Genomic DNA, 25134 nt, shown 5'->3' on the forward strand with positions numbered 1-25134 from the left:
TATAACAATGATTTGAGGAAAAATCAAGAGAAGGTTATAAAACAGGAGGAACAAAAGTACAAATACCTTGATCTATGACTTTAATCATATAACTTGATTTTAAGCCGTCTACTGTTTTTATTTATTTTATGTATTTATTTTATTTTATCATTTTATTTGTTATTTTCTGTTTTATTGTGTTTTAATTCTTACATAGTTTTCCCCCATTACATTTCTTCCTATTTCCATCTCTAACCAATAACAGTCCTTCCTCTTCAAATGATGTTTTTCTACGGCTTCACTGTATGCGCATATCTCCACAGTCCTCCTTATCAATTGGCTATTTATTTACAGAAAACAGATTCAAATTCAAAAAGCTATGAGCTTCACGGTAGGCGGCACTAGTGTGAAGGAGAATCCATTCTATTGGACATTCTATACATCACTCAGAATTTGCTGTAAATCCATTGGTCCAAATCCAAAACAATGACGTGTGTAGGTCTGTCCTCGCTCAATGCAGCAACACTAACATGACCCGCGGAAGTTGGTTTGCAAAGTGAGAGACAACATGATATTTTAGCGTCAAAACTGTTTGAAAGGCGTCGATAATTTTCTGTGGTATTACTGGAGGACTTGTTACTCTTTTGCAGACGCAGAAGGACTATAAAAAGTAGGTTGTTTTTTTGGTGAGGGGAATTTACATTCCGCACATTAAATACAAGTAGAAAACGGGACAAGCCGAAGTGAGCTAGCTAGCCACTTAGCCTGTCAGCTAACGCGTCTAATTATGAGTATAGTTTAAATACAGTCTCTTACATCGTAAGGATAATATTTATATATGACTTCAGTGGTTTTGGCTGGTTGTCCGGTTAACTAATTTGGTCGGCTGTTTCTTTGTGCACAGCTGCATTGTTGGACTAGCACCCTTAGTAGTTGTGTTTGTGATCGATAAATAACTTCACTATTAATCCATTGTTAATAAATGTTTATATGATGACACTGATAGGGGTATTTTGTGGTGTTTTTTTTCTTGCTCTTAATCGATAGTGCTTCGTTGAGTCATAAAGCTATTTCTTTAAAACATCCATTCAGCGTGTCTCGTAGTAATACCCTGGAGTTGATGACTTTGTGTGTGTATGCTTTAACATCCGTTTTATTGTTGTGTATGATTGTGTGTCTTTTTCACCTTTGCTGTCACCTGTCAGTCTGTTGGATCAACATGTTGGAGTGTGGCATGCTGGAGCAGGACAGGCGGGCTCTAAAGAAATGCTCTGCTACCCTGTGTAAGCAGCTGGTGGTGGACGAGTTGCTCGTTCAGTCCTTACAGGCGGAGGACATCCTGACAGAGAGCATGGCAGAGAGCATCATGGTGTGTGTGTGAGCTTCCTCTCTTCATTCAACAATTCTCATGTTATCAACAGATGTGTCCACAATCAATCCGCTGACTGTCAACAAAGGCTGTTGTTATTGTTCGCGCTCTTCCTATACTCTGCATGTTAGATTCTCCTGATGATGCTTGTGAGGGAAATGTTCAACATGTTCACACTGAAGACTCATTCTTTGATGAGAGGACACAGTTAGACACATTGATTCATTTGTTTGGGGTTCACAAGCCGAACATGCATGCATCTACAGGGATATTGCACTGTATTATATGATACTTTGTAACTGTCATATCATACAGCTGTTTACATAATTTGCTTCCTCTGAACACAAGTCAGTTTAACCTGCCCGTCACTGCAAATCATTTCTTCATTGTCCTCCTGAGTTCACCGCATCATGTATAGTCTTCTGTATATATCTTCTTCTACTATTTTTCAAATTGTATTTTTTACTTTTTTATTCGGTTTTTGTTAGAGCTGAAATTGACTCACATGGCTATCACAATTTGCAGGCGTAAATAAAATGTTTAGTGTTGAGAAAAAAACAAAACCGCTAAATCCACAGAAGATTTTTTGTTTGTTTTTTTGTCAATGATTTTGAGTTTTCTGACCTCCTCCCCTCAAGGCCGAGCAAACATCTCACAAACGAAGCTGGCGTCTACTTCTGATTTTACCAAAGCGAGGACCAAGAGCCTTCAGCAGCTTCTGCTCCGCTTTACAAGAAACGGATCAGCATCACCTGTATGAGCTGCTCACACGATCACCAGAAAAGGATGGGAAAGAGGCTCGCGAAGAGGTGAGTGTCACTTTATGGAGAATCACTGCAAAACACAAAACGACTGACACGCAGCAGATTCTTTTACCAGAGGTAGTTCAGTTTGTAGACTGTTTTTTTTGTTGTTTTTTTTGCAACCAGAGAATTCAGCCTGAGGACGAGCCAGAGAGAGAGGCAGGTCAGCTGATAAAGCAGGCAACAGAGAAGAAGAGAGAGGTGAGCTCTCTGCTCAGAGTCGCTCACCCAGAAATACCACACTCGATTGACATTTTCACAAGACAGCACTAAAACATCCACAACACTTTCTATAACTCAGTATGTAATTTAGCTTTATTTTAGCTTTCATAACTGTCAGCTAAATTATTCCTGTTCATAGTTAGACTCCAGTAACAGTAAGTCCAGTTAAACAGTCCTCCACAGACATCCTCCGGAGACGGTGAGGAAAACAGTGAGGTGAGCAGTACGTCGTCATGCCCGCCCTCAGACTCATCGTTCAGAGGGCTGAGAGTCGGAGTCAGGGATGAAGGCAGAGAGAGAGGAGGACAGAAGACAAAGAAAAGAGGAAGACAAAAGCAGACAGATGTGAGAATTACAAACCTCATTCTAATCATTTTAGACAACCAGATGGATGAGAGGAGGTTTCATAATAGTGAAGTCGTGAGTTCAGTATTTCTAGAGCCACAAACAGATGCTTCGTCTTCTACTCTCAATCTAAAGTTTATGTTGTGTTAAGCAGCTGATTTTTTTTTCTCTCCCTTTTGTTGATATTTTGCTCTTGATTTTGATTTTCAGAGGTTATGGGACTCTTCTCTCCCTCTTTCCACCCAAGAAGGAATTACTGCCAAGAGAGCGAGGACACAGGGTGAGTGTCAGAGAGGCCAAGCGTTCAGGATTAAAAAGGTTGATGTGTTCAATGTTGTTGTCAATGTTTTTTCTGTTTCTGTGGAGACAAAGGGTGGTGCTTGTCGTTCAGGTAATCGAATATACTTCAATGCAAAAAACCTCCTGTAGCTATCAGCCGCTTGTGTCCGCTGTTTGTTTTGTCATATTTGTATGGAGAGTTCTTGAACATCTGTCTTAGTCTACCTACGAGCACCACGCCCGACGAGTGACTCATTCACAGCGTCGTCGTACAAAGTTTACTTTCACAGCCGCCAGCGGGAACACACGCTGATTTGAAATCTTTGCATCAGCAATTTGATTTGTACAAAAGCTAAGTTCTGTGTCTGTGTGTTTTGCAGAGTCCATGGAGTTTAGTCTGGATGCAGATAGTCCCATAAACACTCCTGTGCTCCCGTGCACGCCTGACTTTTACCTCTCACACTGCCAGCAGGTAAAATACATCTCCTCACCAGGTCAGCTCAACAGGTTTGCAGGAACTTACTGAGGAGTGTTTTTTTTTTTTCTTTCTACCTTTGGCCTAATTTCAGTAAAACTTCTTGCCGGTCTCAAGTTACTTATCACAGGAAATGGGCAAGTTAAGGGTTTCAAAAAGTACATGTGTACATTGATGTAATAATAGACTTTTATGGGAATAATGTATAAAAACAAGCGGGCACATTCGTAAAGCTTCCCAGTGCAAAGGTTGTTCCCAGTGACACATTTCTCAATGTCTCTGTCGGTTCTCAGAATCATCATGTTTCTAAAAGTTTTCACTAAATCCTGATCAAGTTATTGACAAAGCCTCAGAACTGTAAGCAGTAGTGAGGCGGACTTCAGAGTAGCTGAAGAGTTTCTCAAGTCAGAAAGACTAAGAGAAAAGGACAAATGTTTAAATATTGAATGATGCTGAGCTCATTAAACATTACTCATAATCATATCTCCCAAACACAATTACTCATGCTACGTGAACATCAGCAAATCAATATAAGTGTCTGCTTGTAAAGCTACGACACAAGTGTGCGAGTGTTTCAAACATGGAGTAGGTTATATACGTTTAAGTATGGCTTCCTAATGTGTTCATTACATAAAGATAGTGTTCTAATCAACACACTGTCTGTCCCTGTCTTGCTCAGAGTTAACCTGAGGATGATCCTCAATCACTCCTAAGCTAGCTCTCCTTGCTGGGTTTGTTTACGCTAACTAAGGAGCTCCCTGAGAGTATTCCCAGGATGTTTGTCAATATGGGCAAAGGTGTTAGAGTTTGTAAAAACTATTTTGGAAAATGCTTCGTCATGAGGTTTTGGGTTTTTTTTCCTAAAAATTGCGCTCTCCAGTCCTACAGAATGAATTCCTCCCCTCGGGGTTTCGCCTTGGTGATCAGTAACGTGACCTTTGATCCTTGTGCCGCGCCTGAACTTGACCCGAGGAAGGGAGGCGAGGTGGATGATGAGGTTCTTAGGAAGGTCTTCACAGAGCTGGACTACCTGGTTACAGTCCACAGAGACCTCACCGCTCAGGTAACGCACAGAAACAAAGTCATTTCAAACACAAACCATCCGTCTCATTCAGCTGCCCAAGACGAGTCTAAGAACGTCGTTTATGTTACGACCTTGAATCTTCTCAGACAGTCACCCAGCCCACGGTGCGCTCATGTAAGATCTGTTTGATAGAGTTGTTCCAGTCTTGTGTGTTTTCTGTTCAATCACAAAGCAAACACATTTTACATTTGAGTCTTAGAAGCTTATTCCCAGTAAGGTGGCACGTTTAAACACACACACACCGCCGAGTGTTGCTACCGGCTGTAAACATCACCAACCTGTTCAGTATCTTAAAAAAGCAAAAACAGCCTTTCACTCTGGTTTCCTTTGTCTTGGTTGTTTGTGCAGGGCATGAGGACGTGCATTGAGAACTTTGGGCGACGTCAGGAGCACCGAACAGTTGACAGCTGCGTGGTGTGTCTGCTATCCCACGGAGTGGAAGGAGCTATATATGGCACAGACGGAGAGCTCCTGCAGGTGTGTGAGTTTGATCATGTGCTTTCATGATTTATGCAGCGCTATCAGGGGTAAATACATGAAACATGTAACGTGTGTCTTTGTTCTTTTTCAGCTGGACTGGGTGTTTGAGGCCTTTGACAACGCACACTGCCCACAGCTACAGAATAAGCCAAAGATGTTTTTCATTCAGGCCTGCAGAGGAGGTGAGGCTGCCTGTCAAAGTCACACTTCCTTTTTACTTGAGGTTATTAGACTCAAAAAGAACTCGAGCTCCCATTGTGTTGTGTTTTGTAATCTGTGCGTCATGATGGGTGTTACTATCTAACTAGCTGTTAAATAAGTAACTTGAACCATGTTATAAGATAGTAAAGCGTTGTCTTCATGTTGAGGAATAATGTCCACACATCGCCAGGCAATAGTTCATATGAAAGTGAGAGATGTTCCTAGTTGTCTTGTTTGTAGTCGCTCAGATTGATCACCACCGTTTGACGTTGAATTTGTTTAAAGTCTGTTTCAACTGAACGCCGCAGCATCACTCATTTATTGGAGCACATCTGACAGAGGCACACTGCCTAGTGGGAGACTGTCAGTTCAACATGACGGCCTGAAAACACCAAGAGCAGAGGACGGCAGCAGCATCAAAATGTGATCTCAATGTGATGAGAAAGTAAATTAGGTCTCAAATTCAGTCCATGTCACGTATCCCTAGTCTTCAATTAGAACCTATAGAGACTTTAAATAGTAGCCATACCATAGAGGGATACCACTGGGAACACAAGTAGCTACAATTGTTTTTTCTTTATTGAGTGTTTGGACTTCAGTTGTCCATGTGGATCTCAGAATAAATCAAGTCCTCCGTCATGTGAGAAGAAGAATGATCAAAGCCTCTCCTGACCTCGTGTCTTCGGGTTTGTGCTTTTGTTGTGAGACATCAGTGCAGCCTGTCCCACCACATGTCCAGATGTTGTCTGCTGTCACCTTCCTGGCTGTCACCATGGTGACAGCTCCCCATTAGTCAAACATGCCAGATGTCGCGGATGCATTTCTAATATGTCAGAACTCAACCGTATGTTGAAGAAATGAATAACATAAAACATGAGTGAAGCAGAGATAGGTTCCTAGCTGACGAGTCTGTCTCTGTGGAGGTGGCTACACGGCTGATGATGCCTCTGACAAACACTTTGATTCATCAGTCACACGCCCTCTCCTCACCACAGGTGCCCCGCTGAAAGGCCATTCGATATATCTGCCTCTACTAATAGCTCCAGTAAACAACAATCAGAGATGTGCTCATGATGATGTAATTAAGACCATGAAGAATGTTCTAAGTTCAAACTGATTGTAGAATGATTTTGAATGTATTTTTGTTTTTCACTTTTTTTTGTTAAAGCAGTACACTTCAGGCTTTGTCAAAAGAGGTTAGAAGTTGGTCCACAATAAAGCTTAAATCTTTGGGTTTGGGTATGCTGTTTGTTTGGGTTTGGTGAGATGTTAAAGTTAACTGAGGATGGAGATTCCAGCATATGGCTGCAAACCTCTCGTTGAATACTAGTCAAATATTCTGAATCCTGTTAGTAAAGGTGAGAACAAGAAGTGTGAGCCTTCGTACCCTCTGACACTTAACGTCTGAGAGAGCGGTGGAATCAGTGCAAGCTGAATCTCTAAACGTGCAGTAGGTGAATCAACAGGAACATCAGTGTATCAGAGATGAAGTCTCATCTCGCATGGCTTCAGAAAGATTACCTTTTTTTTTTTTTTATGTAAAACTGAGGCTGCTTTCCTTTCAGAGATTTTTCCAGAGTCCTTTTAAATGCGGTCCCTCTCAAAAACTGAGACGTCTCTTTGCCACGGTTAAAGACCCTCTGACACTGGGGGAAGCGTGTTGGATGTTTGAGGTTAATGCAAAGCGGTCTTCTCTTCCAGAGGAAATGGACTGCGGCGTGGAGCAGATAGACGGGCCAGTGAGGACCTGCTCACCAAGCTGTGAACAGCGAGATGCTGGGAGGGAGGGGCAGGGGGACGCAGACTCCAGGCAGAGAGGGGACATGGGTAGACCCAGAATTAAACTGCCCCAGCGCTCGGACATGATCTGCGGATATGCATCCCTCAAAGGTCAGAGAATTTGTAAGTTTGTCACTTTTTCGTTATTCTGGGTTCGACTCAGTCATGAAATGTTTTGTTTAAGTGTGAAAGGTATTAAAATAACCAGCTATTTGTGATTTTAAAAAAAAATCACAAATCATTTTGACCAGCAGAAACCTGTCTGAGTCTGGATTAACTGTCCCTTTCTTCTGATGTTTGTCAATGTGATCCTAAACTTAACTGCTACAAATCCAACCAATTAAGTGCAAGTGAATTACAAAATATTTGTAAACCAATCAGTCTTTGTCTAGACGTATTAATCCTTTATTTTATTTTTTTTGCTGTTGATCGTTAAGGCACAGCAGCCATGCGGAATACCAAGAGAGGATCCTGGTTCATTCAGGAAATCAACACGGCTCTCCGCCTGCATGCCAAAGACACGCACGTTGCAGACATCCTGGTGCAGGTGAACACAAGTGCACTATGCTTGCATATACCGAATCTCCAGTGTAAATGATGCATTTTCAATATGCAACGTCTTTTCATTCTTTTTTAAAAATATTTTTTGCCTCAAGGTCAACAGACGTATCAAGGAGCGGGAGGGTTACGCTCCTGGCACCGCCCACCACCGCTGCAAAGAGATGTCGGAGTTCACCAGCTCATTGTGCAAAGATCTCTACTTTTTCCCCAAGTACCAGCCTCAGTATTGACACGCAAAAGACTCGCACACACGAAGACCATTCCTTGTATTAAAGCCTCACTTAAAGGGCAAGGAACTGTTGATGCCACACTTTCACTGCCACACACTCACATTCCTGTTACGACTGCACCTCCAGACAGGACGAATTCATTCACACGTTCTGTTTGAATAAGGCCTCCTCAAACCGAGGACATGCCGGCTGACTCGCGTGCGTATTGCATCAGAACAAAGCGGCATGCTTGAGTTAATGTAAATGGGTAACGTGCCACGTATTAGAAACCTCTTGGTGTGTATCTGAATGTTCATGTCTATGTCTGGGTTTAAATATTCATCCTTTTATATCGAAACAGAATTGTATTTTTGTTCTCCTACAACACAGCTACTTTGAGGTTTAAACCTCTTTTTAAAAACCTATTTTTTACACAGATCCACATTTGTGGCTTTATTTTGTATGAATTGTTTTTATAAGCATTTTATTCCCATTCTCTTTATTGTACAGTATGTCGTGCTCGATGTGATCATTTCTTGTTTTAACATAGTGACAGGCAGGGGGCAGCACAGCAGAGACAAATGCATTTCATCGTCTCTCATCATGTACTTTATTAGGATCTTTGCTCTGTGATTGCAGGCATCTTTTATTTCAGTTATAACCAGCAGCCGTTCTGGTTAAACTGTGAAGCCTGCAGCAGCTTTTTACTGCTCCACGGCAGCTTTAAGACAGGATCTTGAATTTTGTCTGCCCTTCATGTTGTTGTTGTTTTGTTTGTTTTCTCCTTTTTCCAGTGTGGATGTTCAGTCAGGACTGCACCCTCTGAAATGTCTCTTATCTGTGTTACTGTTCCTGTCAGGGTGGTGGGCTGTGTGGGGAATGTGGTGCTACCTTATGGGTCATACATCTTAGGTATGAACTCTGACCTTTCCACAAACTCATGACTGCTAATAGTCTCTTCCTACGTGGGAGGTGCATACTTTGTCAGCCTCTCAAAACATGTATTTTTTTGTAATATTTAACTGTATGTGATACAGTAACAACATGCAGTAAATATTGAATATGTCTTCCATGAACAATATGCAGTTTTCTACAGCAGCCAGTGCCATGTGAGGATGATCTATTAGATGAATTTATGACCATGGAGCTTTCACAGTATATTGCATCACCTCCCACCTGACACAAACTACAAAATCAATTTATCAAGGCTGTGTGAGCTTTGATGTTTCCCAGAAAAAAGCCCTTAGCAGGCAAAGTGTGTTTAGTTACAACAGTGTTGTAGTGAGCAAAACAGAATACGTGGTCGAAATAGTATCGATTTGAAACCATCCGTAAACGATTTTAAGTGTGTAAGGAGCTTGTGGAAAAGGTAATCCTCATTTTAAAGGTTCCTACTCTTGTTAGGAAATGTAATCTGAAGAAGAAAACCATCAGAGTAGTATGAAAGGGAACTTCTCGTGCACGCTGAGAAGTTTTGAAGGTTGATATTTGCTGCCAAGCTCTGCTGAGGTGCAGCGTAGGGGGCCGGGAGAGATTTAATTTCTGTCAACGCCAATGACTGCCAAATGTTCTCTTCAATAAACGGGCCTTGATTTTTTGAACAGACTCTTTGATGTATTTTTTTCTTCAATGTGCATTTGAGCTTGACTGCACTTTGCCTTTTTTTTTTGCATTCTTTATGTGTGCTTCCAGCTTATTCCTGCACCGTGAGGCCTCTGCATGAACGGCAACTCAAATGCGTGCTCCACTTTATTTGATCCTCCTTGTTGCTGTGTTTGGGTGTGTTGTTTTCCAGCGTACAGCCCGTTCTCTCCGCTCTCAGGTATAGTATAACTGGCTCCCCACTATTCCGCTGTGCTCAGGTCTCCCCATGCTCTGACTGGGACGCATGTATCTCTCACACTGCCTGCCGCCCAGTGATAATGTTCTTAACGTATCAGATAGAGGCCCAGCCAGCTGTCCACAGTCATTCTCTTTTGACACACGCTCACACACACGGCAGCGGTCAGAGTAACACATTTCTCGCTGGCCTCCGGTGTGGCAGTGAGATTAGGCTGTTATGCGCTGGCGTGTGGACCACAAAGCAGGGTGGGGTTAATGGGGATCTGCGCGGGTCTGTGTGTCTTTGTGGCTGTCATAATGGCTGCCGGTCTCATCACACCGAGAGGAGGAAGAGTTAGAGACATTTAAATGAACTTATCAGGGTGGGATGGTTCCTCTGTGGGGTGGGGGGCAGAGCAGGTGGAGTTCATCCTGTTGAGCTTTGCTGCTTCACATGAATGATGTGCTGCATGTTTATCTTAAACTTCCTTCCTGTTTATGATCATTTAAACATCTACAGCTTCTGAAAAGGTTAGGCAATATGGAGATTGCTTGATCATGCCCAACACTAACTTTTTTATTTTTTTATTTTTTTGGGGGGGGGGGGGGATTTCTGTCCCCTTAAGGAAGGTCTGTCACAGCATGTGAGTGTTATGGGGATTGCCTTGCATCATTGGCTGATTAGGTGTGAGCTGTCATAGGGGTGTCATGTGCACCTTCCTGCTCACGTTGCAGGGGCAACCCTATGGGGGGTGCCCTTCCAGCACCCCCCCTTACTAAACAAGAACAGTCCATCCAAACACACACATACACCGAATGGCCGGCTGGCAGGGTGGGTGCTGCTAAGGGCAACAAGTGGTGTGTGTGTGTTATTAGGTGTCTGCAGTTCTAATAAAGGAAAGCACAGCGTCCTTCACTGCCTCATCAGATGGCTTTGCTCTGCTTTGTCTGCCTGTCTGATGGTCCGTGTGTCCGTCAGGTCCTCAGTTGAGCTGGATGGCTCTCAGCCCCTGGATCATCTGGAGAAGAGCACGATCAGGAGGGACTTCATCTTTTGTTTTGATATTTTTTCTGTTTATCGCTTGTGGTTGATCGTGAGTTTACAGGAGAGTGAGAAGACTTCAGGAGATGTTCGTGTGTTTATTTGACCTGGTGTGAAATATATTTAAGAGTGAGGGAGTGCGTGTGTATGGTATTGCCCATGCTATTGGAAATGCTGGGGTGTCCAGCAAGGTTATTTTTGGATCAGTGACAGCGTGTCAATGGCTGCAGATGCGTCGCAAAGGAAGGCTCTGAGATACCAACAGACCCTGGTAGGTCTTTCCCGAATCTTCCTTTACCTGTCCGTCTGTCTCTGTCCTTTACATAACTTCTCCACCTGCTTGTCCCTCATCTCTCCAACTACGTCTCCAACCATCCATCACTGTTACTCATTCACTCTTTAACCTTTGAGTTATCTTCCTCCACGTCTCCTTTGGGTCACTTATTTTCATCTGCTTACTCCTTCTTTTTTCTTCATCCACCAACAGTTCTCTCTTTGTCTCCTCCTCCTCCGTTCTGTTCTGTTCTGTTCTTGGACATGATTTATTCCACCTAATGTCAAGTTTATTTGCACATTCACAGTCTGCGCTGGTTTCACACCGCCCACACTATGAAACACTGAAGGTGATAAATGGAAAGTCATCCCTGATATAATTATGTATTTCGATTTTTAAACACTGACTTAATCTCTTGCATTTGACTGTTTTTTTGTTGTTGCATGATAACATTTTTTATGCGACCATCTATATCTCTTTAAGCTGCAGCCTTGTAAAGTCATTGCTGTTTTCATGTGTTGCTGGATATAAATACCTATATACCGGAAACCTGAGTAGACAGGTTAGATGTACGTGTCGAGATGAAGTCATGTCTCAATATCCTCTACTTCATCTGTTTAAATGCTCATCCAGAACCACGGCCTTTCCTCCCAGGGGCGTCATGTCTGCTTTTTTTTTTCTGTTTCCATCTCATGACACCTGCTCTACGGACATATGACTCAGCATCAGATTGATTAGAGTCAGAGTTATGTCTGAAGGTCAGATAAATGGGAATTATAAGACATGAAAATGACAGATACATGAGCAACAGAGTTTTGAGCAGCTGGGGTGTTTGTGTTCGTGTTAGAGCAGCCTGAGCAACTGACAAAATGAGGAGGAGCAGTGACAGCGTCTCTTCCTTCTCCTTGTCCCTACGCTCCTCTGAGACATCAGCACAAATCAAATCTTAAGTTCTCGTGAGGCCTCACTGAGGCCTGCAGGTCAGATATAAATAAGAAATCTCGATTAATCACATGACTTAGTGGCTCTGTGTCTCCATGCAAAGTCTCACATCTCTAAGGTGTGAAAACTGTGACGATGTGTGTGTGAGAGAGAGAGAGAGAAAGAGAGGAAATTAGAGCCTTGAAGGATTTAAGGGGTTTATGTGAAGAGCTGTTAATAGATCATACAAGTATAATTTGTTCATTGATCAGTAGCAGTGTGCTCTTTCAGCTTGTAGTTTTCGTCACAGACGCTGCGAGGTGACCACAGATGTCTCGGTCTTAGTTCAGTTTGTGTTTGAAATAATATAGCTTTAATATAAATGTTTATAACTTCATTTTAAAAAAAAAGATTTACCGTAATGTTTCATAGTCAGCTTCTTTGTCAATGTAAATTTTACAATTGCACAAATAAATAATAAAATTTGTGCAATTAATAATTAATAATATTAATTAATAATAAAACTGTGAAAAACGTGAGACAATAAATTGTCAGCAGCTCTTAACAAACAAACATTGGCAAACAGGAATAGCAACAAACAAAAGAAAAAACGTTATTTTACAAAGCCGTGAATTCCAAAAGAATACTTCAGATAGTTTCCTGGAAAGAAGTATTTCATTGAATGTTCATGTGGCATTCTGTGGACGCACTTAAAGAAGTTTACGCTGATAATAAACTTGTATTAATCAGTACAAAGTTCCCAGTGCATCCTTTAATGTGTGGCTGGTACAGCTGATCTTCAAAGAAACTCGTCAATGTTGCATAATTTATCTTCAGGAAAATTCTTGAAAATCATTCAGTCAATGTTTGACCTGTAAAACGAATCAGTTAAAAAAAGACCAGCTGGTCTAAAAAGCTTTAATAACCTAATTGAACCCAGTTTCAGCTCAATATTTCAGCCTCTCTTAACCTGCAAATCACCTCAGCACTGAATGAGTGCTGGCTCTGTAAAGTTGTTTTAATTGCTTTCAAGTCACACAGCTGTTGTTGACCTTTGACCTTAGCAAGAAGGAAGTGCCCTCTGTGGACCTGCACTGACAGAGTGCTGCATGTGTGCACACTGGTGTCAGTGCCTGCTTCAATACAACTGGTTGTGTGTTATAATTGATCAGATGGACGCAGGTAAAAAGAGGTTGTGTGAGGAGACAAGTCTCAATCTGTGAGAATGTCAACAGCAGTGAAACAGATCTCAAAAGTCTCAAATGTTACAGGCTACTAAAACAGATTAAGTTCACCTGGCAAATGTCTCACAGAAAGGAATGACTGGGATGTAGACGATTAAGTCATTAAATTGCACATGATATCGCAGTCACTTGACATGTCAGTGCAACCACAGAGGTAGCTTGAATGTAATATTTTAACAGTTAGTAGTTACAAAATGAAATGTCTCGTTAAAGCTGAGAAATAGTGTCAATAACTTGTCATTGTTTTGTGTAAAGGTTAAAGCCCTCCATCTGTCTGAACAACAGGCCTCCTGGGAGAGATGGGCCGAAAGAGACAAACACCGTGAGAGAGGGAGAAGTGCGGAGAAGTGTGTCAGTGAACATTGGGTCACACTGCTGCTAAAATTACCCACGAGTAAGGTTTCACCTCAGGGACGGGGGGTTGGATGGATGGGGACAAGGGGTGGTGAGAGGGAAAGTTTCAGGGGGGAAAGATTGAGGGAGAAAGGTGCAAAGCTGCACACTAGAGTTCAGCAGAAGGTGAGAGGGATTGGAAAAGTATGGAAGTCCATTTGTGGCAGTGAAAGACATATCTTGTATAAAATGTATCAAGTCAGAAAACAGACAGATGCTGCACATAAACTAAGGTCTGATTTCTGATTTTCCCCTTTGCAGTAACTTGCTATGGATCACTGAATTTGGTTTTCAGGATTTTAGATCAATTTTCATTCAACAAATGAAAGTGTGGTTTTTTTTGTGGTTTTTTTGTTTTTTTTACAATTTTACTTCTGATTTTTGGGGATTATGTAAAACAATTTGAAAATTCAAATTTGCACATATGAACCAAAACTTTAATTGTGTAGTTAATGTAGTTCTCAGAATACATCATTTACAATGTCAAAACCTTACGATACACTCTTACATGATAACAGTCAAATTAAACTGATATATAAGATAAATTAATGTTGATGGCTTATCAGGGTTGATTGTGAATTTAGTAAATTGAAGCAATACAAGTCCTCAGTTGCTGCTATAACTGACCGAGAAATTTTATTTTGGTAGTGCTTACAGTATGTACCAGGAGGATGCATTCGATGTGAGGCCCTTCAGCCTTGTATTTCCTCTTCTACATTGTATAGCCACATGCACTGGCTAGAAATAAATAAATTTAATGAAATTTGACACAGCTAAAAGTATGTTTGTTCTCATCACTTCTACGTAAGAAAATCATTTTCATTTTGTGTAGTATAGTTGTGTTGTGATTTTGCATGCAAAATGGACAGACCAGAAATCAGAGCTTAATTCTCTTTCAGATTTTTCAAGATGCATCCAAAAAACATAAACAACATCTGCAGGTCTGTACTGTGTGTTTTATATCATGCAACAGGTAAAAGACTGGGAATCAGCCTGGTGAATTCAGACCCAACTTGCCCACAAAGCGTTTGGACTGAGCTAATGTGTATTATTTAATGCTGATTAAACCACCTATAGTTCTTGTGTTAACTGCAGATAATTAACTGTCAAGACTCACAAAAACCCTGCAATCCACCCAACTCCCTTCTGTTTTTCACTCAGTTCTCAGATTAATGCAAATGGCTACGTGGTGGAAAAGACACCCTGCAGCACTGTGGTCCCCAAAGACTCAGAAACCACAGTGGTGTCAACAGAACAGACAGTGGCTGATATACTGCAGGTCCCATAGGTGAAGAAAGGCTTGACTGAATAAATGTAAAGTATAGAGCATAGCTGCTGCAAGTGCAAGCTGATATCACAAGCTCAGAGCAGCGTATATTAAATACGAACATCAGTACTGTTTTTTTTTTTTTTTTTTTTTTTTTTTTTACTGGAGGATAAACGCAACATATTCATTTTACAGGATACATTTGGTGTGATTTGGTCCTGATTGTGTGTTAGTCTTTTCATTCAGATTTTTCTACAAGGACGATCCTTTAAAATGTCATCTTAGTAAATATAGTTGTGTATAACGGCCAAATCAATTTTTAAGTACAAAAAGCCCCAGTATTGTACTTGAGCCTAATCAGGCTTTAGTTAAGCATGTGATAGGAGACACTAAAAGTACAGGACAGTCTTATCCAGCCTATCCCACACAATGTTAATGTGGTTATGGACTGCACTCAGTCAGCAGGTATCATTTTCATACCTTAAGCGGGTGCCCTGCTGCCAGCCTGCCTCGTATCATTTATGATCCGTCTACAGTAATCTGCTGGATCGGCCTCCAAACTGAGAGTCCACCCTGCTGAATTAAGAGCTGCTGACAATTTATTGTCAAGCTTCAAGTGGCTGTATTAACCTCTACAACTTCCCCTGCTTTGTGTGTGTGCGTGTGTAGGTGTGCGTGCGTGTGTGTGTGTGTGTGTGTGTGTGTGTGTGTTTGTGTGTGTGTGTGTGTGTGTGTGTGTGTGTGTGTGTGTGTGTGTGTGTGTGTGTGTGTGTGTGTGTGTGTGTGTGTGTGTGTGTGTGTGTGTGTGTGTGTGTGTGTGTGTGTGTGTGTGTTTGTCCTGGCCATACCTGTCAGTCACTGTGTCTGTACTGTATGGAGGCAGGTAGCAGGTACAGTCTGCGTCCGTCACTCTGGCAAAAGACAGGAAAGGACAGATGTAAGACACAGATATCGAAGCACAGGTTCTTAAAGACACACTGGGACAAAGTTAGCAGAGAACTGCATGAAGAACAGCGGAAAAGATGGGAGAGCGGATCAACACTTTTGAAACTGTCCTGAATATAGATCAATTCCTGGTAAGGTTAATTTATTTATTTATGTTTACTTGAAGTGGACACAGTGTTTGTAAAGACCAGTTGTGATATGGAGGATTTTGTTTATATATCTTTAAAGGTAATATTTTCTGATGGAATATGATGTGTTACATACCTCGTTCAGGAGGGATGAGTGTTGTTTTTCTTGGATTTCCAAACAAGTTGAAATCAGGGCTCATTTATACAACTTACAAGTGAACAGGTCAGTGTATTTTTCTCTTTTAGACACATAGACATGGCTTAATTAGTGCATGGCAGTTTTGTGTGTGTGTGTGTGTGTGTGTGTGTGTGTGTGTGTGTGTGTGTGTGTGTGTGTGTGTGTGTGTGTGTGTGTGTGTGTGTGTGTGTGTGTGTGTGTGTGTGTGTGTGTGTGTGTGTGTGTGTGTGTGTGTTTGAGAGGGGGGTAATCTCCTGATCTCTCTGTCAGTGAGTGGGTCAGATTTTATCATTAACCTTGTGGGACAGGCCTTTATTGTTGTAAGGCCTCACCACACACACACTAAATATTGTTTTTGCACACTCATAAAAATGCACAAACAAACTTAGCATGCCCAAGAAGCAGTGTAAACACACACTTACATATTTATGAATATGCAGAGCTGACTCTCTATCTCATGAGGGTGCAGGAATGTGCGATTATTTTTTTTTAATTAAGTCTCAATGTCACACTGCCCTTCAACCCAGACATCTTTTAGCAGCTCTCACTAAAGCTCCCCCTCTCTTTATCTCAGCAGTGCTTGTTTCTGCTTCTGTTGTTTTGCTGTTTTTACCTCCTGAATTTCTCGTGTTTTATAGTCGTATCACCTTGTTTAAGTGGGCTCATAAAGTGCAGCTCCATGAATGAATTCACAGCTCTTTGACAGCCAACCAGCATAATTTAACACAGGCTTTGTATTTGTTACAAACCCGAGGGAGGAGTGGTTATGCGTTTTTTTCATTTGCTTCATCCTGTGAGACTTGCAATAAGCACAACATTAGAAGATGGAGTTCTAACAGTAGAGCACATGAAACTAATAATGAGTTGTGCGAGTGTCAGAGCTGTGCAGTAACGCCTGACTACTTTCATGCGTCCATAGAGACAGTAAAGTGCAGAGAAATAATCAGAGCTACGAGGGGAGGTGGAGAGAAACTAGCTGCGAGTAAATGAGTGCAAACAGTGAGGAGGCATGAGGAGGGTGATGTTTCCTCTGGTGCTCTTGCTCTTAAAGACGGAAGGTCATTTTACATTTAGAGAGTCAAATAATGACAGAAGTGTTTCAAAGCGTGTGAACATGGGGAAATCCTTGTGATGTCAGTTTTTAGAACAAGGTTACAGTGACACAATGGTAAACACAGTATTGAGAGATGAAGACACCAAGTCCCCTGACATCAATTTATCTCCGCTTTCAATGTCTTTCCCACACTGTCAGTCGTTTGTCTCATGCCTGTCTCTCTTTCAAAAATAATTTATTATCAATAATTCAGTTGAATTTTCTAAGTAAAACATCAGGGCTGTTATATATCACAAGAAAACTTCCCAGCGCCAATAAAGTGACTTCAACAAATGATGCAGGTCTATAGCAGCAACAACAATAGCAAAGAAAGAAATAAGCAGATAAGAATTCTTAATCATAAAAAATCTCTAAAGGGAAGGAACTGCTTGCATTTTTGACAATAAGTGAAGTAAAAGGTTTAGCATGAATCATTTTTTAGTAATCATCTTGTAATGAATATCTGGTTCAGATCGGCAAAAAAATAGACATTTTTTTGACAACTGTGTAGTTTAACAGCAATTAAATCAAAATGCATCTCATCCTCTCATTACAAACACAAAATAAAAATCTGAGATCAAATAGTCAAATTGTATTTTCCTGGGTCAATATGTTGAAACCAGCCTTCTTTAGTTCACTTACAATATTGTCAACAGTTTCTGTGCTTCAGAACTAGATTTCTCCCCCACTGTCTAAACTGAGTAGCCATTACTGTTTTCTCATAATGCTAATATATTAAACACCGGGCCCTGTAAAATAAGGGGATGAGCCCATTTCAGGATCTTTGTGCAAAACTTCACTTTCTATAATCTTCTGGTTGTAATACAATGCATGGGAAGTAACATTTGAAGGGCATAAATCTGCCCCTCTGTGACTGGTGCACAGGTTCCTCTTGTTCCTGTCCCTGGTTTGATGGCGCCTGATGCCAGCGTCTGTTTGATGATGTTGATGGATTGGTGCTTTGGTGTTAATGTGTAGTGCAGTGGTGGTGCTGAGGTTGTCTGCAATGTGGGACAGGAGGCAGAACAGGAGCAGAGCCTGCTAACAAACCATGCTTCAAACATCTGATGAGGAACAGGTAAGAGGACCAGAGGCGGCTCAGAGGTCGGGTTGATTTTTTTAATAATCTTTTGTAAGGAGTTAATGACACTGTCCAGGGTAGTGAACATGACTTTTCTCTTTTTTCTGTTATAGTCTCAATGTGGTCTCTATGCATCTAGATGCTGTGCCTTTTTGTGGTTGTGTTTGTCGGATTATGGTAAGACTATTAAACAAAAAGAAGAGGAAAAAAATATCAGTGTTTGTATAAAGTTCAACCAAATCTTATATCTTTGATTTTAGTTCAACATCAGATGCTGGGACTCTATAGCAGCTATTCGGTTTTGATTGGGGATTTTTTTTGCCTTACATGCTGTTTTCAAAGTTTATGACAGTTAGTTATCCAACATCTTACCTTTTGAATCATGTTGTTGTACCATTGTTTCCATTGAAAAACACTTTAATATGGCGGTTATGCATCTTATAGTTTTAAAAGCAATGGAAATGAACGATTGAGAAATGTATTGATGTATCATTAACATTTTATAATGTGTGCCTCTACATACGATACAAACAGCATTGCATCAAGTTTGCTCACTTTTTAAAAAATAATCTCCTAATTTGAGTGAAGTGAAACTTCCAAACACTGCTTTGCTATTTTTTTGACAGCTGACTTAGCAACAATAATTAAATCAACGTATATGATCTTTGCATATCGCCAAAAAATATAAATAATAAAATAATAATGCTTTCTCATGTTTCATATAAGTGCAACAGTAAATACACCAGACAGACTAATCAAAGCAGTAAACTGTGCTTTGTTATAATAAAATAGTTTGCTGCTTAATCTTTTGTCATCAAACGTTTTTGGAGCCGTTTACAGGTAGGTCCTGGCCCCTTCATGTATTCAGGATATTTATGTATTAACTTTATACTTCTGCTTCAGGCATGTCATGTAGTGACTCCAATAATACAGTCGACTGACTCGAAAGTGAAGGATTTTTCTGCACTGATATGGAAGAAAGTGGAATGAAAAGAGAGATTACACGAGATGTGCTGTGGTTATCTAACTCTTTCACATCAGATGAGACTGTTGACTTGTTGTTTAATTATCAGCACTTGGCTTAGCTTTGGTTCACGTCTTGGGCCTCACGGTTGGATGTGTCAGCTCTTCTTTCCTGTGTGAACATGAGACAGAAATGTGTGGCAGGCAGCCCTCTCTATGATTTAGCTTTGCTGTGTGGAGGGATGCATGTGATCTGTAGGTTTCAGTTGCACATCGTAGCTGCACCTGGATCGGCAGTATTTTACAGCTTCTTTGGTTTACACGAGTGTAGTGCAAGCCGATCACACTGGATTACAGGAGGCTGGCTTGACTGACCAAGTATTTGTGTGTGTGTGTGTGTGTGTGTGTGTGTGTGTGTGTGTGTGTGTGTGTGGACAGAAAGGGGAAGATGTGGAATGCCCTCTCTTCCACGATCTCTTCCTCTGGCTTCTCTCCAGCCTCTGCCTCCACTCAGGGAGGGGTTTTTCCGATCTCGATGCCCGTTTTGTCTATTTCTGTCTGACAGGGTATTCAAGTTGGTGTGTATCCCTTACACACACGCCGCACATTCCCCTTTGCTTTCTCGTTATCTCAAGACTCTTCACACTGGATCTAGTTTTATCCTTCTTCTAAGTCTCAGTTGTCGTCTCCTTCTCTAGCCTGTCTCTCCTCCTCCTTTCTGGCCTTTTGTTTACCATCTATTAAATAGTTAATATTTCTTTATGTAAACTTTTTATATGCAGTTATTATCATTGTTTCCCCTCATTTACAGCTGTACGGTGAGTACAGGGAGCAGCTGGGAAACTTCGCCCGACGGGAAGCTGCCCGTTTGCTGACAGAGAGACAATGGAGGAGACAGGCGGGGGAAAACACAAGCAGCTCTCGCAAAGGCCTCGGCCGGCGGCATCATCATCATCATCATCACCCTGTGACCTTGGAGTCTCATCACAGCCACGCCTCCTCTACCCAGAAGCCTCGTTCCTACTCCAAATGTCAAGGTGACCTGCAGGAATGTGGAGATTTTCTATTCAAATGTCATACAGAAGGTTTTCTGAGAAATCTCAAACCAAGAAAAACAGTTACCATGGCCATGGCCGTGGTTGCCATGGTACTTGTCTTTATTTTCACTGAACATTATTTTGAATATGGCACTTCACATTTAACCTTATAGTTTAATCACGTTACATTTTCCAAGGAGCAGCGTCTATCTGATGGCTTCAGTTACTGGTAACTTTGCACATTAAGATTTTACATGCAACATGATGAGCTCATAAAATATGATGCACTGCTACAGTTTAATTCGACTCTCATGCAGAATATGATGCAGTCAGATTTAGCAACACCTGGTTTAAAGGCTGTAGTCAGGATTTAAGACCCTCTTAAGACCATCTGAGGCCTTAATGTCTTTCATCCAGAGATAAAGACAATTTGTTGTTGTTGAATAAGAAAATGAAATTATTATTTTAATGCGGAAATGTATCATTTGTTGTATTAATGTGTTGTACTGCCTTCATTGCTGACCTTGACGTCCTCAAAGATACATTCAGGACAGGGAATAATAAAAAGGATATTTTAAGTCAATTATATCGCTTTCTGCAAAGATAACAATTTATTATCATTATTATTAACTTCTAGACGACACATATCCATCACTGTCCTGTGTTATATGAAGCCTTCAAATCAACATGTGAGCAAGCAGCAAACTGAAATTCAACTGTATTGTGATAGAAGAAAAGATGAGTTGTTGGGAATATTAGTATTTCCAAAGAAATATTACAAGATGACAGAGAAAATTATACTATTCCCATACCAACCAATGAAAAGTTGTCCATACGGACTCGACATGTAAACAGTAAAATTATTCCATTGAATTGAATCCATCATGGTTTTGTGTGATAAAAAGTGTTTTTCAGCTAGTGAATGATTCAAATTTTAAAGCAGCAACAAATTGTATTATGTTCTTTGGGGATTTTATTACTTATTACTTAAATCTATATTTGTTTAATCACTTTAAAGTTTGTATTTTTTACGGTGATAAGATGCAACTATTCAGATCATTCTGTACATTATGTCTATGTCTAGCTGTAACATCATCAACGCACCCACATTCACTCTGACTGATTCCCTCTCAGGCCTTGCTACAATAACTGTCTGTAATTAAATCAGTGATAAATGGATTCAAGATGAGTCATTAATTTAATCTCTTCAACCCAGATTGTTTGGCTCGTGTGCGGCGGTACATTGTGACCAAGATGGGGGAGGACTGGATTTTCCTGGTTCTTCTGGGACTGACTATGGCTCTGGTCAGCTGGAGTATGGACTATGCCAGCGCCAAGAGCCTGCAAGGTACCACAGGTCCCACACATAGACATTTTTACAGTTAAATCTCTCTCTCTCTCTCTCTCTCTCTATCTATCTATCTATCTATCTATCTATCTATCTATCTATCTATCTATCTATCTATCTATCTATCTATCTATCTATCTATCTATCTATCTATCTATCTATCTATCTATCTATCTATCTATCTATCTATCTATCTATCTATCTATTATCTATCTATTATCTATCTATCTATCTATCTATCTATCTATCTATCTATCTATTATCTATCTATCTATCTATCTATCTATCTATCTATCTATCTATCTATCTATCTATCTATCTATCTATCTATCTATCTATCTATCTATCTATCTATCTATCTATCTATCTATCTATCTATCTATCTATCTATCTATCTATCTATCTATCTATCTATCTATCTATCTATCTATCTATCTATCTATCTATCTATATTTATTTCTTTTTCTCTTTCAGCCTATAAGTGGATACACGGGGAGCTGAAGGGCAATGTAGCGCTCCAGTACCTTGCCTGGGTTACCTATCCTATGATCCTTGTCATGTTCGCCTCACTCTTCTGTAACCTGGTTTCCCCACAGGCCATTGGTAAGCTCTCCATCAGCTGTCAGCCTCTGTTATCCCTCTTATAGCGACTTTTTCCCCCCTCCATTAATATGTTTCTAGTGTTTGAGGGCAGCAGGATTTTTAAACTCTTTTATTATCCGGTTCTTGTCTTGTCTGTTTTCCCATCTTTCTTGTTTTGTTACTTTCAGGTTCAGGTATTCCTGAGCTGAAAACCATCTTGAGAGGTGTAGTACTGAAGGAATATCTGACCCTCAAAGCCTTTATCGCAAAAGTCGTCGGGCTCACCGCTGGCCTGGGAAGTGGGATGCCAGTGGGCAAGGAAGTAAAAATTAAACCTACCTATTTCCATCTCATTCTATTTGTTTTACCTTTAAAGATCTGTTTGGTTAAACCACTCTCCTCCCCCTTTTTCTTTTTTTCTCCATCACCCTATCTGCTTCTTCTCCAAGCTTGGAGGATGATAAATCATCTTCTGTCATGTTTTTCGTCCCTCCTCTCACGGGGATGAAACAAATTATTTCTCAGCAAAGGAGTTCATTCATTTTCCCCATTACAGTAGCAGGGCAACTGTCACATCCAGCAATTATACAATGATTTATTTGTTCTGTTACAACATGTCCTAGTTTGGGCTCCTTGTTTTACAGACAATAGTCAGTGTCTGTGTGAATAACATTACTTGTCGCTCATCTGTGTCTCTGATTTCCTCCTGTCACCTTCAGGGTCCTTTTGTCCACATCGCCAGTATCTGTGCTGCAGTGCTCAGTCGATTCATGTCCATCTTCTCTGGAGTCTATGAGGTAAGCTGAGGCCCTGAGAAAACAAAAAACACATTACCAATAAGAAGCCTCAGCTCCTTACTTGACCATATTTAATGCAAAATATAGATTAGGAAAGTTGGGTTTTCCATAATTACTTTCATGCTGTTGTAATTTGTGTGAAAACAGGGTTCCCACTTTTTCTCATAAAAATCTGTATCGTTATCTTTTAGGAAAAAAAACAACCTCAATGGGACTTTTCCTGGATAAATAAAATCTGGTAACAAAGACATTATGTCAACGCTTGTAGTTTGAGTGAAATGGAAAACTGAAAGTTTGTCTTTAAATTGGGTTCACACATATAAATCAACAGTAGGATTATTGGGGGATAATAATTAGTGAGCTTGTTGTTGATTGACGTTGTCTCACCCTGAAGGGCTTCCTCTGTGATAACAACCTGCTCAGTAAACATTATTACACAGCTACCTACTAAGATTTTGAATCAAGTATTGATTTGAAAATTACAAAATTTATTTAAAAATAATTTATCCCTTCTGCTAAACAAAAACTCAGTTGGAATCTCTTGTTAGCATTAGCAACACTAAACTGCATGTTTCGTTAAATGAGCTAACCTCAATGTTTTTTTGTTTTTGTTTGTTTCAATACCTTCTGCCATTCAACAAATTTTCTTTAGCACATCATCAGGTCAAAATGACATTAAACTTTGAGATAAGCACTTTTAAGCATATTTAAATGATCCTGCATCCCACACCACACAAATTGTGAATTATTCTAATTCCTAAGAGGAGGTACCAAAATGATGTACAAGTCACTTTTAAAGGAGAATTAAAGGCAGCTTTTTAATTCAAAGATGTACTCTGAAACATTCTCTGGTTTATTTTCATTTTCACTCTACATGACGCCATGGTTTACAAAACCATGTTTGCAGCTCGTGTGGAGGTGTAAAGCGTGTCGTGTTGGATCTAGTAGGTGGTCCACTTCTTAAATCCAACTATGATGCATCTTTACTGTACAAACAATGTTTCAGTTGAACAATGTGACAGTTTTGAGTCCATAAAATGTATTTCAAAGTTCCTTGAATTTAAAGAGAAAGTGGGAATCCTGTGACTATTGTCATTACGCATCTGTTCCTCCCGAGTCTTTGTTTTGGCTCGCCCCCTCACACCTCGTCTGTGTTTGTGTTTCACTGTATTAATAGTGTGATGGTAATGTCTGGCATGTGTATTAACAGTAACCTCCCATATCCCTGTCTCCCTCTTCCCTGCTCTCTCCCCTCTTCTTTTGTCTCTGCTCATTTGTGTCACCTCTCCTCCCTTTCTAACTGTCTCCAACCCTTGAACCTTAACCCCAGAATGGCACCCATAATCAGGACCTGTTGGTGTGTGCGTGTGCTGTGGGAGTGGCCACCTGCTTTGCTGCTCCCGTGGGAGGCAAGTGCTGCCCTGCTGACTCGCTTTGGCACGGGTCTCCAGTCAGCTTTGGCCTCCTGAAATAACATCAGCAGCATAAACACCGAAGTTAAGCTGACCAGTGTTGTTCATCAAAAGTGATGATTATAAGTATTTCAAATAAACAAATAGCAAATGAGCCTGTCAGTAGCCTACTACAGCTTAGTCTATCACATGACTAAAAATATCAATTGAATCGTTCAAAAAAAAAATAGTAAAGTTAATTCTTCCCACTTTCTGCTGAGAATGTGATTAGAAAATTCATAGGCCTACCACTCCTACATCTGAATGCTAGGTATTAAGCTAAATCCGGCATGCAATTAGCTTAGCTTAGCATTCAGGATGAACGCAATTACTGGCTCTTTTCCATTGTATGAAAATCCGTGTCGTTGTACCTCACCTCAGTGGGGCCAGGTTAGTTTTATACCCCTTTGCTTCCCGTCTTTAATGCTAAGCTAAGCTGATTGGCAATTGAAGATAGCTTCGTTTTTTGTGTACAGATGTGTCACAAACACATAAATAGATTGGGAAATAGATTGGGTTTAAGATTCAGAACTGTAATTAAGGCTTCAATTTTAAGGTTTAGTCTACTAACTGTATCTCCCAGACTCAAGGTCGTTGGATATTCAGTTGAAATATTTGTGTGCTATCTTCATTTTTGGCTGCATGGACTGAGCCCACTCTATTTGTCTCCTATATTGTTTAAGCACCTCCTCTAAGAATGATGACTCTTACTGGCATGTGCATCCTCTGCTTCATACCCTCTTGATGTGATTTTTTCATATCCTTTCTTTATGATTTTTTAAA

At 40.6% G+C, this 25134-nt stretch overlaps 2 protein-coding genes across 8 annotated transcripts in view; both read left to right on the top strand.

Moving 5' to 3' along the window:
- The first annotated feature begins 451 nt into the window (after positions 1 to 451).
- casp2 (caspase 2, apoptosis-related cysteine peptidase) lies at positions 452 to 9384 on the top strand. Of its 6 annotated transcripts, none has more exons than XM_079343298.1 (13): positions 452 to 649; positions 1185 to 1348; positions 1987 to 2157; positions 2278 to 2352; positions 2539 to 2718; positions 2929 to 2998; positions 3378 to 3469; positions 4353 to 4535; positions 4905 to 5033; positions 5128 to 5218; positions 6939 to 7139; positions 7454 to 7563; positions 7673 to 9384. In XM_079343298.1, exons 2-13 carry the CDS (start codon positions 1199 to 1201, stop codon positions 7805 to 7807), a joined length of 1587 nt encoding a protein of 528 aa, XP_079199424.1. In that variant the 5' UTR covers positions 452 to 649; positions 1185 to 1198; the 3' UTR covers positions 7808 to 9384. The 6 variants fall into 6 exon arrangements, with proteins under 6 accessions (XP_079199424.1, XP_079199425.1, XP_079199426.1 ...); XM_079343299.1 differs by having other exon boundaries at positions 6939 to 7127; XM_079343300.1 differs by having other exon boundaries at positions 2557 to 2718.
- A 171-nt stretch (positions 9385 to 9555) lies between these two features.
- clcn1b (chloride channel, voltage-sensitive 1b) overlaps positions 9556 to 25134 on the top strand; it is a 30416-nt gene continuing 14837 nt past the window's right edge. The window contains exons 1-7 of one of the 2 annotated variants that reach the window (XM_079343290.1): positions 9556 to 9608; positions 10484 to 10920; positions 19948 to 20173; positions 21390 to 21521; positions 21996 to 22124; positions 22292 to 22425; positions 22823 to 22900. In XM_079343290.1, the coding sequence (XP_079199416.1) occupies positions 10870 to 10920; positions 19948 to 20173; positions 21390 to 21521; positions 21996 to 22124; positions 22292 to 22425; positions 22823 to 22900 (750 nt within the window). In that variant the 5' untranslated portion in view covers positions 9556 to 9608; positions 10484 to 10869. Of the gene's footprint in view, positions 9609 to 10483; positions 10921 to 15759; positions 15825 to 19947; positions 20174 to 21389; positions 21522 to 21995; positions 22125 to 22291; positions 22426 to 22822; positions 22901 to 25134 lie in introns of those variants that run through there. The other variant, XM_079343289.1, reaches the window with a different exon arrangement.

Source organism: Symphodus melops (assembly GCF_947650265.1).
Source record: "Symphodus melops genome assembly, chromosome: 5".
Taxonomy (NCBI): domain Eukaryota; kingdom Metazoa; phylum Chordata; class Actinopteri; order Labriformes; family Labridae; genus Symphodus; species Symphodus melops.

What these genes read in the sequence shown, in the direction of transcription:
- casp2 (XM_079343298.1), top strand. Translation starts at nt 1,199, where the DNA reads ATGTTGGAGTGTGGCATGCTGGAGCAGGACAGGCGGGCTCTAAAGAAA. An exon ending in GGAAAGAGGCTCGCGAAGAG is followed by an intron (nt 2,158 to 2,277) that starts GTGAGTGTCACT and finishes TTTTGCAACCAG; the next exon opens with AGAATTCAGCCTGAGGACGA. An exon ending in CATTCAGGCCTGCAGAGGAG is followed by an intron (nt 5,219 to 6,938) that starts GTGAGGCTGCCT and finishes CTTCTCTTCCAG; the next exon opens with AGGAAATGGACTGCGGCGTG.